The sequence below is a fragment of the Dermochelys coriacea genome, chromosome 4 (assembly GCF_009764565.3).
Source record: "Dermochelys coriacea isolate rDerCor1 chromosome 4, rDerCor1.pri.v4, whole genome shotgun sequence".
NCBI lineage: Eukaryota > Metazoa > Chordata > Testudines > Dermochelyidae > Dermochelys > Dermochelys coriacea.
In genome coordinates, this window is record NC_050071.1 from 102,239,591 (window position 1) to 102,255,575 (window position 15,985).

The 15,985-nt window shown below is 41.3% G+C and overlaps 1 protein-coding gene across 1 annotated transcript in view; it reads right to left on the reverse strand.

Moving 5' to 3' along the window:
- Window positions 1-212: 212 nt before the first annotated feature.
- DTHD1 (death domain containing 1) overlaps window positions 213-15,985 on the reverse strand; it is a 41,885-nt gene continuing 26,112 nt past the window's right edge. Inside the window, exons 9-10 of the mRNA XM_038400534.2 lie at window positions 3,308-3,365; window positions 213-2,435 (exon numbers count right to left, since the gene is read on the reverse strand). Of these exons, the coding sequence (XP_038256462.1) occupies window positions 2,101-2,435; window positions 3,308-3,365 (393 nt within the window). The 3' untranslated portion in view covers window positions 213-2,100. The remainder of the gene's footprint in view (window positions 2,436-3,307; window positions 3,366-15,985) is intronic.

Consider the following 15,985-nt stretch of genomic DNA (forward strand, 5'->3'; position numbering starts at 1 on the left):
ACACATTATAGTAGGATATTTCTCTGAAATTTCCCACTCTCTCTCCTTAGGTTTGTCTACTAATGTATTAGACGGTGGATAAAGGCTAATGTCGGAGCTGATCCTGAGTCCACTGTTTGTTGATAATGCTCGTCTCAGCTATTAGGTATTAATACCATGTGGGACTTTAGGATTTGTTCCAAGTACTAGAAGCTGTCAAAGTGTAAGGAGCTCGAAGATGACACTGCAAAAGCAACATTTATTGGTTCTAATTATTGAGACTTCTTTCTTTGCCTTGGAAATAAAATTAAAAGTAAACCCATCCAACATTACAGTAAGTTTTATTTTATTTTAAACAACATAAAATGTTTGGCTTTATCCAATACACAGAATAAAAGTTGAGGCAAGCTTCACCATATCTGAAATTTTTGATAGGCTAGTGCACCTATGGCATTGTTGTTTAAAGTGGATTTTTTTTTTACAGTAGAAGTTAAAATAACTATAGCTAGCATTGCTAGCGGCTTTTCATTCATAGATCTGAAAGTGATTAAAAAAGCAAGATAAGCATTATTATTGAAATGTTAGAGAAGCCCTAAAAACTTGCATAGCATTATCTTGTTTATAAATGGTTTCAAGACCTACTCTTCAAAAAGTCCAAAAGTCAGAATTTTATCCATAAACACAATTTAGGTTAGAAATGACACATTGTGAATTTATCATTGGTAAATTTCCCAATTGATTACATTGTGCAGATGGTTTATCCAACGTAATTAAACTATACATCTGTTTGAAGCCAGCCTACATTAAAAGTTTGTAATGGGTCTGACTCGCCATTGCTTTGCACCTTCACTAGTCATACTTGTGAAGTGCACACAAACCCGAACCACAGCATTTTTTTACATCAACTTTCTATCCATATATCCTTGGTTCTGATATGATGCCCATTGCTGTACTATCTGAGGATGTAGTTATTCTCACAACACCCCACTTAAATAATTACCACTTTTTTACAACAGGAGAACTACATGACTTGTCTAAGGTCAAGGATGAGAAACGTGGCCAGGAATTGGGGCACTAGCCTAGGATTTGGGAGACTCAATTTCAATTCTGTGCTCCACTTCAGACTTTCTGTGCGATCTTGGGCAAGACGGTTAACATCTGTGTCTCAGTTCTCCAGCCTTAAAATTGGGATAATAGTACTTCCATAGATAACAGGGAGTGTTGTGAGTATAAATACACTGTGAGGAACTCAGATACTAAGGCAATGATGCACATGTAAATACCTATGATAGATTACAGAGGGAACCTGTGGAGGAGCAGGAAATTGAAACCAACCTTATCACTTCTTTGCATAGATGTAAATGACTGCACAAGGTGCAGAGCACTGGAGAATCAAAGAATCAAACTTGCATAGAAATTGCATGTTATCCTTTATTATTGTATTTTTCTGCAGCTGAAGCTTAATTGAATAAGCTTTATACTAGACACAGAGGCCATCTTGTGGTAGAATGTAGGTGGTAGCACAGAATGCTTGTAATTTGAAAGTAAAGTTAAAGTTCTCTCACAATAGTTTCATGATTGTGATTACGATTTATATTTGTATTACTGTAGCACCTAGGAGCTCTCGTCATGGACCGCCCCATTATGCTAGTTTCAGCTATGTATTTTTACGATATCTGGATCTAGAGTTGCTGCAGAATAAGAAACTATAGAGAGAAAGTACTCAAAATAATTGCTTTTAATTGACGACTAATGTGTTAGCACTGTAAGTGACCAAAATACAAGATAGCTAGATTCAATTGCTATTGACAAAATGATTGGCACCACTTAAATGTAATCTGGTTTTAATGGGCTTTTTTCTTTTTTAAGGAAAAAAGTGCATATTTTTGCACTTATGTCTCACTGAATGGACCAAATTAATTCTTTTGCTGTTTCTAAATTGCTTTAAAAAAGTGGTGGTTGACAGATTCAACCTGAAGAATTAATAGATTGTTTCTCTTACTCCTATTGTAAAGCTGTAGTTTTCTTACATGTGATAGCTACTTCGGGATATTCTAATAACATGAGCTCCAATAACTGGATATCCAGAACAGTTATACAAGTTTCCCAAGGTGAAAACATCTAGAAATCCGTCTTTCGGTTGTCCATCTCAAACCAGTGTTTTTGCCAAGTGAATGCTTTATTCTCCCACTTGAACCTGAGCTCTTCTGAAAGATCACTTCTGCCACTCTTACGAAGATAATAAGATAGGAGTCGCTGTTTATCAGCTGATCTTGGAAGATTCTTTTTCCAGAAGCAAAGAAGCTCATAGATCTGATTTGTTAGATTATCAGGGCACTTCAGTCTAACAAGCTGAAGAGTGCTCCGACGGATAGGCAGGTGTAGAGAGAGCAATGATGCATTATCTTCTGAGAGCTCCTCTGCAAGCCAGTACAGCAAGTTATCCCACAGGGCTTCTGTTAGTCAAAATGTAAATGCTTAAAAGGTGTTATTTAGTCTTTTAAAAATATTACAAATATTTTTAAAAGATCTATAAAATCATTTATTCCTGATGCCTTCTCCTAGACAAATCTTTAATTTTTTTAAAAAAGAAAAGGAGTACTTTTCTTTTTGCGAATACAGACTAACACGGCGGCTGCTCTGAAACCTAATTTTTAAAAAGATCTCCAAAGCTGAACATACTGTAGCCTATGTGTGAAATCCTGTTCCCATTGAGGTCAGTGGGAGTTTTGCACTTGACTTAAGCAGAGTTAGAATTTTACCCCATCTACGCCTGTAATTTTGCACTCTGGCACAAACTTTGATTATTAACTTCCCTGACTCAGTAATGATCATTATACTTAAATTGTGTAGAAGAAATCAGCAATAAAATGCAGCAGCTCAAATATTTTCTACAACAGACCAGGGAAGAGAACACGCCTTCAACCCTCAGCTCCAGAGGAAAGGGCTGAGGGAAGGCAGGAACTTCTTTGACAACCACTGCCTGAAGGCTCCTCCAGAGAGCCACGTCACTGGAAGATGCAGGCCACTGCGGAGGTGGAGCAACCAGCGGCAGCAGACCTCTGTGGCAAGAGGGCTGCCACACCATGCCAAGCCATGAGGAGGCACCAGTGATGAGCTGACCCCCTTCACAGGACTATATAAGCTATTTGTTTCCCTGGTAAAGTTTCTCAGTAGCCATTTTTTTCATTTCCTTTAATATCATTTAATATATTTACGTTCTTCTGACCTGACTATGAAAGGGACAGTTTAATAAATGAAAATATTGGCACCAACTAGATTAGTGTAACTTTAACTTTAACCATCTAGTGCAAAAAATAGCTCTTACCTGATGAATCAGTAGAAATTCTTTTTGTGCTTTGTGGCCGGTTGATTGATTTTTCATGCTACCAAAGAAAAAGTATTTAGGGAGGGAGAATGAACAAATCTGCCTGGGGAGGGGGATATGAGGATGGAAAACAGTAAATCAACATTTCAAGCAGAGTGCTGCTTATGCCATTACCACATACTGGGCCAGATTCAAAGCTACTGTAAATCTGCATACTCCAAATGAAATAATTGAAGCTATGTCTCTTGCAGCAGCTGACAATGGGCCCACTGTACTTGACAGTACATCTACACTGCAATCATAAGGTGTGATTTGGAGCTTGTGTAGACATGCCCAATTTAGCTTTAATCTAGCTAGCTAATCCAGAGGTGAAGGTGTGGCAGCATGGGCTTCAGCACTGGCTAGCTACTCAAGTAATTTTCCAGGGTTCTTAGTGGGCCTCGGTGCTCTGGTACTCACGTTATCTAGATCAGCAGTTCTAAACTTTGGGTCGGGACCCCAGGGTAGGTCAGGACCCCATTTTAATGGGGTTTCCAGGGCTGGCTTTAGACTTTCTAGGGCCCAGGGCCAAAACCCAAGCCTCACTGCCTGGGGTCGAAGCAGAAGCTTGAGGGCTTCAGCCCTGGGTGGCAGGGCACAGGTTACAGGCCCCCTGCCTGGAGCTGAAGCCCTTGGGATTCTGCTTTGGACCCACGCCACCGTTAGGGGGCTCAGGCTTTGTGCTCCCCTCCCCTACCCCTCCTCTGGCAGAGGGACTCGGGAGGGGGAGCTTAGGCTTTGGCCCCCCTCTGGGAGTCGTGTAGTATTTTTTGTTAGAATGGGGTCATGGTTCAATGAAGTTTGAGAACTCTGATCTAGATTAAAGCTATTATATATATGTGTGTGTATATAGCTTGGGTATCTTTTATGAATAAGTTGCTGCATTTGTGCAGATGTGCACAGTAGCAAATGTTCTAAAATATGATTCACATTGCTGTCTGTGTCATGACAAATCTATTGTGAAGGGGTGTGTGTATGTGGATATATAATATGAAGGAATGGAGTCTAATTTCAGATACTGAAAGAAACGTGTCTGTGCACCCATGTGCACTTGGTACAGGTTGAACTTCTTTAATCTGGCACTTTCTGGTCCAGCAACATCTGGTCCAGCATAGGTGCCGACTCTGTGGGTGCTCCAGAGCTGGATCAGCCATGGGTTAAAAATAGTGGGTGCAGATCATCCACCAGCACCAAGCTCCTTGTGTGCCAGTGGCCCTGCACTTACCAACTCCTCTGCCTCCCTCCCAGGGCTTCCGGAATGCCATAAAGAGCAGATTCACGGCGTTCCAGCTCTGGGAGGGAAGGAGAGGACCTGGAGCCGGCGGCCGGACCTCCAGACGGGGCCATTCTGGGCGCAAAGCCTGGGGTTGCTGCAGCACCCCTTGCACCCTTACTTCCTGTGTGTATGAAGACCTGCTGGCACTCTGCATTGATCTCCCGTGGATCAGCAAATTCTCTAGTTCCAAGAGTGCTGGACTAGAGGTTCAACCTATACAAGCAAGTGCTAGTGTCGCTGTTTACAAAGATGATGATACCTAGCACATACCTAGAAATTGTTGGCTTATTAATTTCATAGCACAAGCTTTAGGAAGGGCACACTCTCTAATGAAAATGTTTTGTGGGTTGTAAATGAGGAAATGTGTGAAACTTCTCAGATGTATAGATTAATACCATTGCAGCTACACTTATTCTTTTATTGTCTGGCGCAATATGTAATTTTAACACATTAAAAAGATCATTATAAGCAATGGTCTGTATTCTCAATGATAAAGTGCAGTATCTTTTTCCTACCGCCCTTGATTCACTGATTTGGGGAACAGAGCCAAAGTATTACCTGCTTTATTCCCCTTTCCCTGCTCCCTTTTACTTGCTCGGGATGGGGAAATTAGCGGTATGTTGCCCCTACTCTTACCTCCCTCTAACAGCAATATGGGGACTACTAACATGGCGCTGCATGATTTGGCCACCATCTGACCTTACGTTAACAACCTTTTTGAAAAGAGAGACTTCAAATGTTTCTTAAAAATTGGAAAGAAGGAACTGACGTCTATAGGTATTGAGTTATGTATTCTAAAAGCCACCACAACCATGAGTTCCCTACTCACCTGAGATTTAGCCTCAACTCCTGAGGCTGATTGCTAGCAGTCCAGAAGGTAGGGATCCTAATGTGGATTTTGTGCATGGCAGTGCAAAACCCAATCAATTTTGTATGCATCTGAGGGCCTAATTCATCATTGTAATACACAAGTTTTACAGCAATGCAACTCCCTTGAAGTCAGTGGCGTTGTACCAAAATAAAATGATCACAAAGTGCTAGAAAAATAAAGTATTAAATGAAATGGAATGAGAATCTCTTCCAGAGGGGGGCATTGTTCTTCTTTCAAGATGACAATGGTCTTTCTTTTTGTCTTGCTCAAATAAGCAGTTATATTTAAACATGGAGTTTAATTTGCTAATGGGGATTTAGGGCCTCAAACTTTTGAAAAAGGTTTCCACAGATAGTAATTGTAGATGAACTCAATTGCCTATGGGTTGGCTTTAATCTGAACCACTTTATACTCAGCTTTATTAAAAAAAAAGTGAAAATGATGTGTATTAATGTAATATGTAGATGTAAAAATTTTAAATATGCATTAAAAGACTAAAATCTATGATGAAACATCAACTTCACCCAGAGTGTAACTGCACTGACTTTTGACTCTAAATATTCTAGTTGAGCATGCAGGTACTAGAATAGTCATAAACGGTTTTCTAGCCTAGAAAGCCATTCAATTAGCAAAAGCAGCTGCTTTTCTGAAGCATAGGATCATATGCTGTTTGACTGTTAGACAGTCATTAGGGATAAAACTGTAGCAGAATAGAAATTTGACAATGCTTGAAGATATTGCTATAATACAGTACAGTACATGCAAATCACTCTGATAGCCATTCCATTTATTCAGTAATAAAAATTACAAAAGTGTCAGTGAGTTGGACCCCTTACACACAACCAGACTGTACTAGCATCTAGAGCAGTAGAAGTAGAACGGGGGGGGGGGGGGAAGAGGAGGTGGGAAATCACCTCTTGGAATCACTTGATTGATTTCTCCTCATATTTACTCCACTTTTACACCCATGCAATTAGTCCTGATTTAGACCAGTAGACTTGAGTTCAGAAACAGGCCTATTGTTTTCTCTTTGAATTAAAAGGAACAAGTTGAGGTAGATGTGATGGGGGTATATCTGGCCCTTTGAGGCCCCCACTGGAGGCCCCTGAGGCTCCCCTCTGGAGGCCCCATGGTCCTACCACTCCCTGCCCCAGGAAAGGGGCAGTGAAGGTGGATCCTCCAGGCCTGCCTAGAAAGGCTGCTCAGAATCAGCAAATCAGAGCCCAGCTGGCTCAGATAAAAGGAACTGCAAATCCTGCCCAGGTCAGTTCCTGGGTTGGTGCGTGCTTGTTAACTTCTTGTTGCTGGTCACAAGAGCTCAAAAAGAGAACCAGTAGATGAATTCTGGTGATATTTGCATTCAGTGAGGAGGAAGAGGCTCTAAGAACTTCAGCACTTAGGTACAGGTGAAGACAAAGGGGCTACATGGGAAAAGGCCCAGAGAATAGTATCAGGTAACTGAAGGAAGCAGTAGGTGGCTGCTGTGAGAAGGGTCCCTGGGCCTAGGTCCCCCCACCGGCCATAGGGCAGTGGCCTAAGCCCTGAGAAGGGGACAAGTCTCCTTTAGAAGCCCAAGCAAAGAGCTGGAATTAAAGGCCCCAAAAACAGGGCTGAATATCCTGGTGAGGGCTGTCAGGTTGTTGAACTTTCCCTATCCTGGAAGGGGTTCATCCATTTTAGGCTCTGTGGCTTGTCTGGAGGGCTGAACTACTGAAGACCTACCTAGTGAGGTCAACAACCTACAAAGGTGCCTGGGGCAGGAGAGCTTGCAGCATCACATCCAGCTAACAGGAGGTACCCACTAGAGGTGAGTGTCACAATAGGCAACAAAATTCTTAAATGCAGTTAAAGCGAGAGAGCTCCATCACTGGATTGCGCTGCTGAATACCAATGTGATATTCTGTGATATTGTGGCACATAAAAATATAAATGTGAGGAGAAGGTGGTTTGGACACCTTCATTATTTTTTTAGAAACCCATTTTTCAGGAGTTTTATATTGAAAAATAAGAAAAAAAATGAATACAACACTAGAAAGTCCAAAACGTAACTTAGTTTTCAAACTTCTGCTTAAGTTTGGACTTATCAGCAACTTCTTTTGATAATATTTAACTTATTAAGGCCTGGGATATGGCCAGTTCTCAGTGTCATTCTGACTAAAATTGAGAAAACAGCTAACGCTCAGAGCTGGCAGGAGTACATGGTGTATTTCATTTCCACCATTACTGGTTCTCCCCATAATGGAGGTGCCAAAGAGGTCTGCTGTGGAAGAGAGAAATTAAGGCCAAGGTTAATTGTGGAGGAAGATACTATTCAATGTGAAGAAGGGGTTACAAGGTTTGGGTCCAACAATTTTTAGGAAGAATGATTTTGACACTTAGAATTCCAATGGTCAGTGTACGTATCAAAGAAATCTGCTGAGAGGGATTTTGGAGAGGGCTGGGGATATGCTTCATATAATAAGGAAGACTGAAAAGGGGTCTCTGTAGGTTGAATTAAATTGAAATCCTGTTGAATTAATTATCTAATGCTACTGGAATTTCATTGTATTACATGTATTATTAATGGTGTATTAGGGTGCCTAGAGCCTTGGATAAGCATCTCTTTATTTTGAATCTAAATAAAATAAAGGTGAGTAATATCTTTAAATAAAAAATACATTAGGTGGGTGTAAAACAAAGAGTGCTCTCAGAAGTTATAATAATTCAAATTGGTTTGCAGTCCAACTTGGTGAAAATAATTTTGTCCTATGCAATTATTCTCAATGAGCATTAAGGTGAAATCCTGACCTCAGAGAAATCTCTGGAAAAACTACTGGCTTCAGTGAGGCCAGGATTTCACCACTAGCATCTAAAACACATAAGCTTTTGCATTTCTTGGGGTGTGCGTGGTGTTTTTTTTTGTTTTGTTTAAATTTGGGGTTGAGAGTTGGGGGACATAACTTTTTGAAAAATAGTTATGGTTAAGTCTCATAATTTAAAAATGACATGTAATATTAGCCTCAAACTTTCAAAAAAAAATATTCTTTTGGGCAGAGATTACTGCCCAGAATGCTTCTTGTGCAAAGAGCTTGGTGGCTGTTTTTTTTTTCTCCCAAAGTTTTACAGGGTGCAGATTGGGCATATAGGGAAAACTAGCACCACATACTAACTCACTATCATATCACGGTAATTAAACACACTTAAGGGGGAGCTGAATACAAATAACTGAAAATATTGTCAGATGGGTAAGTAGTGGGTCATTTTAAGAGAGATCCCATTTGCTCATGTCACCAAACAACCAAACAGTGTCTGCTTAGGGGACATCGTTGACTGTCATAAAGTGTTGTGGGTCAAAATAATGGTGGCTTCTGTACTGAGATAATTGCTTAGTGTTTTCCTTTATTATTGCTATTGGTCTTTCACTTTCATGAATATGAAGCTTAATCCACAAACAATATTTAAACTAAATTCAAAGTTTGTGAGAGCAAAGTGGTAATTATTTACAGTTCCAAATAGTAATTATAGAGAAAAATACATGAACTGAGGGGCCAGATTCTCATTTTATTTACGCTACAGCAATTCTGGGGTAACTACATTATAGTGGTGGATGTGAGATGTTTTAATTGTTGTGAAATTTAACATCCTCTAGATGCCAGTGATATTTACACAGAAAAATTAATAGTTTTTTGAACTGATTGCCCCCTGTTTTTTGTTGTGGTTGTAATAACACTGATAAATTTTCAGGAAAAATTAAATAAAATAAAAATCGTCAATGAAGGGCCCTAAGAATACAGGAAAAAAAGTAGAGAATTTTTTTTCACCATCTGAAAGACTTATCATCCATGATAAGGGGGAAGGGATAGCTCAGTGGTTTGAGCATTCACTTGCTAAACCCAGGGTTGTGAGCTCAATCCTTGAGGAGGCCATTTAGGGATCTGTAGCAAAAATTGGGATTGGTCCTGCTTTGAGCAGGGGGTTGGACTAGGTGACCTCCTGAGGTCCCTTCCAACCCTGATATCCTATGATCTTAGGATGACTGACCACAACATGATGTCAAGCTAATCCAAATATGACACAAGCTTCAGGACTACCTTTTGGAAGATAGACTGGTACCTTTCATTATGACCAAAAGTAAGAGATTCACTAAAACTAACTGTGGACAGCATTTGTATATTATATATGAGAGTGTCATATAACTTAAAAATTTTGTTTTCCAAAGCTGCTCTATCCTCTTCATAAAAAGCAAGATGTTATAGTCCTTAGCCAGACAACCATGAGGTGGTTTCTCTGAAGGGAGCGTGATAGCATTTATCTAAGTCTTATACAATGTGAACTAGCCAAGGGAAACAAGAACCCCTCTGCCTTTAAAGAAAATAATTATTTCCCTTCCTTAAGACAGCAAGCTGAGTGAACTCCAAATTAGATACAGCTGTGCCCAAGGGGTGAGGCTCGGATTCTGAAGTGCTGTTAAGTGATAGGATAAGCCACTTACTTTCCTGTCTGTCTTCTACAGTTTGACTCTCCTTTCACCATCTGAGAGGGAAGAGGTTTTTTTGTGTTTGGTACTGAAAAGCTTACTAATTTTAATTGCTTTGCAAAATTGAATTATTGTAAGATCAGGAACTATGGTTGGCATAACTCTGCTCCCATTGAAACTGGTGGCAACAGTATAGGGCTAATGCTGAATGCTTCTGAAAATCTCATCCGAAGCAAGGAAGTACAAAGTACTAATAATTTAAAACAACATTCTGTATTGACTACTAGTGTGACTCTTGTTCCAAATCAACCAAAGAGGAAAGAAAGATACATCTTGAAAGCAAAAATAAACTCCACGTATATAATAGTGCTTAGGGCTTTAATACTTATGCTGCTAAAAGGACAGGACCCTTTCAGAGGGGCTATGACAACCGGAATAGTAGTCTACAAATAGACTGGGCTGTAGTGTTATCCTTATAACACCAATACTATGTATACACTCTGCATTATCAATATGCCAGAGATGACAGTACAGGTAGAATGAGCATTGTGTTTACTGTGCCTGTGAGATGCATGGTAGTATAACCGCTGTACAGGATTAATGTAAATCTTATAGAACTGGGTAGAGAAGAAACAATATGGCTTCAGTGTATCTGATAAACAGAAGTGGGTTATATATTCTGAAGAAACAATGCAGTAGAAGTGTATTATATACTTACTGTAATATGGCAAGTGTGTAATATAGGCAGGAAGTTAACTGTGCATGCGGGGGGGAAGTAACTGATTAAATTTCTTGATGAAATGACAATTTTATTCTCTGCACACTAATGTGATAAGGGTATTGTAACTGCTTCATTAAGTACATCAAACACTGTGTATTAACATCACATGGAATTTGAAATTGCCTGCAGTAAGTTATCAACATTTGCTATTGTAATTGCATTTGTAAGCATATGAAATTGTGTGGTGGGCCATGAATGCTCACAAAACTGGGGTTGGGGTGCAGGAGGGAGTGAGGACTCTGGAGTGGGGCCAGAATTGAGTTCAGGGTGTGGGCGGGGGTGGGAGGTGAGGGCTCTGGGTTGGGTCTGGGGATGAGGGGTTTGGGGTGCAGGAGCATGCTCCGGGCTGGGACCAAGGGGTTTGGAGGGCAGGAGGGGAATCAATCTGAGGCAGGAGGTTGGGGGTGGCTCAGGGGTGCAGGCTCCAGGCAGTGCTTTCCTCAAGCAGCTCCTGGAAGCAGTGGCATGTCCCCACTCCGGCTCCTACGTGGAGGTGTAGCCAGGCGGCTCTTTAGTGTGCCACCCCTTCCGCAGGCACTACCCCTGCAGCTCCCATTAGCTGTGGTTCCTGGCTAATGGGAGCTGCGGGGGCAGCACTTGGGGTGGGGGCAGTGGGCAGAGCAGACCCCCCTTGCTTCCCTCTAGGCGTAGGAGCTGGAGGGGAGACATGCCACTGCTTCCAGGAGCTGTGCAGAATGGCACCCAACCCTGCTCCCTAGCTGGAGCGCCAGAGCAGGGCAAGCCCCAGACCCTGCTCCCCAGTGGGAGCTTGAGGGCCAGATTAAAACAGCTGGCGGGCTGTCGTTTGCCCACCCCTGACTTATATGCATACCTATCCTTGCTTGTCTAGTTTTACTTTAGAAGCTGAATCAATGGGAAGGACCTTACATATAATTAAATTTGTGGATCACACCACTGAGCTTAAAAATTAGATGAATGTTTTATAAAACTTGGCCTACAGCTCTTTTTGCCATGTTAGTAATTTTAGAGCAGGGTATAAAGCACCTTAGCTAATCAAAATCTTTCTTTTAGCTACTAGAATATTAAACTGAGTAATCCATATTATCAGACTCATGGAACCCTTGTCCTTTGCTATGCCATTCTGTTTTTCACTCTGTTGCCCTCACTTTCAATGGCATGAGTCAAACTGTTCACTCTCGACCTGTGCCTACTGACTTCCCTGTAAGCTCTTCTGGGCAGGGACTGAATCTCTTTTTGTGTATTTTGTTAAATGCCTAGCAGAATTTTTGGTGCTATAAAAATAACAAATCATCCTAGCTTTGCTGTGCTATCCCAAATCGCATATAAAGATCAAAGAATATGACATAAATTGATAAAAATACAAAAATGATTGGCTTTTGTTGTAAGCCAGATTTTGACTTTCAGTCAAAACAAAGTGAAGGAAAAGCCTGGTGCTTACTCAAATTCAGCAGTGCACGAACTATTGCAAGTGTGTTTCTTTCTTTGGCTCATATCTCTTTGTAGCAGCCTCTTGGATGGGTTGTTAGCAGGGACTGAATCCAGAATCAAACAATCAAAATATAAGTCCTGTACTGCTTGAACTAAACCTATTAGCTGGAAATAGCAGCAGCCTTAAACTTCACATTGACAAGGCAGTAAAGGAGGACAAAAACACTTTTGATTATACTTCCCCCATGCTTGGGACTATGAATCCTAAATGTCTACGGTTCATAGCAGTGGAATTCCCCATATGGAACATAAACTCATAAACCACTCACATTGGTCAGCCAAAAAGAAAGGACAAAGGCCTTGTTTATACTACAAAGTTAGATCACCGTAAGCTGCCTTGTGTTGACCTACTTGTGCTACTACTGTGTCTACGCTTACATTTGTTTCCCATTAATGTAAGTACCAAGTTATGGTAACCTGGTAACCTGAGCAGCACTGATGATTGATGTACTGAGGTTGATGCAGCACAAGTGTACACATTGTTAACTATGTTGACCCTAACAGTCCTCCAGCAGCTATCCCACAATATCCAACACTGATCGCTCTGGTCTCAGTTGTAAACTCCTCTGTCCAGGGATTACATAGACTGGAAGGCCCTCTCCCATTTAAAGCCCTGCACATTTTTTAAATTCCCTTTCCTAAGTGCCCGGCTTGGTGAGCACACCTAACCACTCTCCATTGTTTTATGTAATTTCCTAACCCTCCGTGTTGCCTACATGCCCCAGCTTGGAATAGACAGGAGATATTAGATCTTCTGTGCCTTTGGGAGAAGAGACTGAGCAAGCACAGCTCTGGACCAGCCATAATAATATTGACATCTATAAACAGATCTCCTGGGGGATGCAGAAGAAGGGATATGACAGGGACCAGTAGCAGTGCTGTGTGTAAGTGAAGGAACTGAGGCAGGCATACCAGAAGGCCAAGGAGGCCTTCTGTCAATGCTGTGCCAAGCTGCAGCCCTGCCACTTTTATAATGATGCATGTCAGACTTGGCAGAGACCCTACCACCACCCTGCATGCCACTCTGGATTGTTTCACTAATCTTATTACCGAATAAAATTCTATTATTTGGAACATAATTCATCTTTTATTAGTTCACAACATATGTTGCAGAGTGCCTACCAATTCTTAAAGCACCCACTTGTTGCTCTACAGTGTGACACACCTCATGGGATCAGTGACAAACGCACTGTAATAATCATAAATCAAGCACCACACAATTCCTAACAGGCTCCTAAACAGCCAGGCCAGATACAGCACAGTACACCACAACACAATATTGTGGCTGACTGTTAAAATAAGAGCTCCTTCAATGCTTCCCTAAGCTGCATAGTTCTGTACTGAATTCTTCTAATATCCCTTGTGTCTGGCAGTTCAAACTTAGCAGATAGCCACTTTCCCCCTTTGCTTTACACACGGTATGCAGGACACAGCAGGTATCTATAACCATTGGGATATTTTTCTCACTCGGATCAAATCTTGTGAGTAAACTATGCCAGCAGCCTTTCAATCTACCAAAAGCACATTCAACTCTCATTCTGCACCTCCTGAGTTTGTAGCTGAATCTTTTCTTGCTGCTTTCAAGGTGGCTTGTGTACAACTTCATGAGTCAGGGAAGCAAGAGGTAGACTGGGTCTCCCAAAATTACTATTGATTGACATTTCAACATTTGCTAATAATCATCTGGTAGTTGGAGGTACAAGTGTCATGCACTTTCTGTGACCACTTCACCCTGATGTTGGTGACGCATCCTTGCTGATCCACCAATGCTTGCATAACCATAGAAAGTAGGTTTCAGAGTAGCAGCCGTGTTAGTCTGTATTCGCAAAAAGAAAAGGAGTACTTGTGGCACCTTAGAGACTAACAAATTTATTAGAGCATAAGCTTTCGTGAGCTACAGCTCACTTCATCGGATGCATTTGGTGGAAAAAACAGAGGAGAGATTTATATACACACACACACAGAGAACATGAAACAATTAGCCTACCTGCTTGTCACCATGGAAGGTTTTCCTCCTTTCCCCCCCCTGCTGCTGGTGATGGCTTATCTTAAGTGATCACTCTCCTTACAGTGTGTATGATAAACCCATTGTTTCATGTTCTCTGTGTGTGTGTATATAAATCTCTCTCTCCTCTGTTTTTTCCACCAAATGCATCCGATGAAGTGAGCTGTAGCTCACGAAAGCTTATGCTCTAATAAATTTGTTAGTCTCTAAGGTGCCACAAGTACTCCTTTTCTTTTCATAGAAAAGTAGCCCTTTCTGTTGATGTACTCTGTGGCAAGGTGGTCTGGTGCCAAAATATAGGGATATGCGTGCCATCTGTCACTCCACCACAGTTTGGGAGCCCTATTGTTGAAAATCCATCCAGTATCTCCTGCATGTTGCTGAGAATCAGTCCTGAATAGTAGAGTTGATTTAACATCCCTGCATACTTTCATGACAAGAGCCCTACAGTGTTTTTTCCAACTCCAAACTGTTACCCATTGACTGGTAGCAATCAGGCATTACACGTTTCCACAGTGCAATCACCATCATTGATCCACTATTAGTGCAGCTCTCATTCTGATGTCCCTACTGGAGGGTTGGGGTGAGCATGGCACAGAGATCCAGGCATGTGGCCTTTTGCAGCTGGAAGTTCTGCAGCCATTGCTCATCATCCCAAGCCTGCATTACAGTGCAATCACACCAGTCAGTGCTTGTTTCTCAAGCCCAGAAATGGCACTCCACCATATGCAGCTGCACTGTGAAGGCCATCAATCACCTTGAATTGGTTCTCACTATATCCCTCAGCAATTGGTCCTCCAAGAAATCATCATGTTCCCTGCTGATTCATTCTTGCAGCTCAGCAAATACCGGAGGATCATGGATCCTGTTCTTGCAATGCTTATGACAATAGTGCAGAGCTGTGCAGGCTCCATGTTTCTGTCAAAGATGGTGGACAGTGAGGAGGGCAGTACAGGTTTTTGGAATTTTGAAAAAGTTTTGAAAATTATGAGATGGAGACTGTTATACATTGAGAAGTTGATCCCTTGGTTCCAGGCACCCCTGCATGACTTGTTTCAATCCCACCATGCATTGCCAAAACTTCCTAAAAGACTATATGCTGGACACTGGCAAGTTGCACACTGGGATACCTATGCATGGTGAACTGCACTATGCATCGATATAAGCACTCTGTGTGTGGATGTGCAGTGCTGACGCAAGGAGACAAGTATCCCCATGCACACGTGATATGCTAATTGCCGTGGCTTAATGACACTGTAACTTGCATCAACCACAGTTTGTAGTGTAGACATGGCCAAAGTCTAACTCTGTATTCATGTGGGTTTCATTACCACTAAAATGCATATGACATTCCCATTGCCCTTTTGCACGTAAACCAGGGGTAGGCAACCTATGACGTGTGCCAAAGATGACACACGAGCTGATTTTCAGTGGCACTCATGCTGCCCGGGTCCTGGCCACTGGTCCGAGGGGCTCTGCATTTTAATTTAATTTTAAATGAAACTTCTTAAACATTTTTAAAAATTTACATACAACAATAGTTGAGTTATATATTATAGACTTATAGAAAGAGACCTTCTAACAACATTAAAATGTATTACTGGCACGCAAAACCTTAAATTACTCAGCACACCACTTCTGAAAGGTTGCTGACCCCTGACATAAACCAATGTCTTTTAAGAGACTGAAGTTGAATTAATTAAAGTATTTCCAGTATTTGTTCTTTTTCTTGCTAAGGTTAAAAAGAAGGACCGAAGGCAATTTAAAATGGCAATTCTTG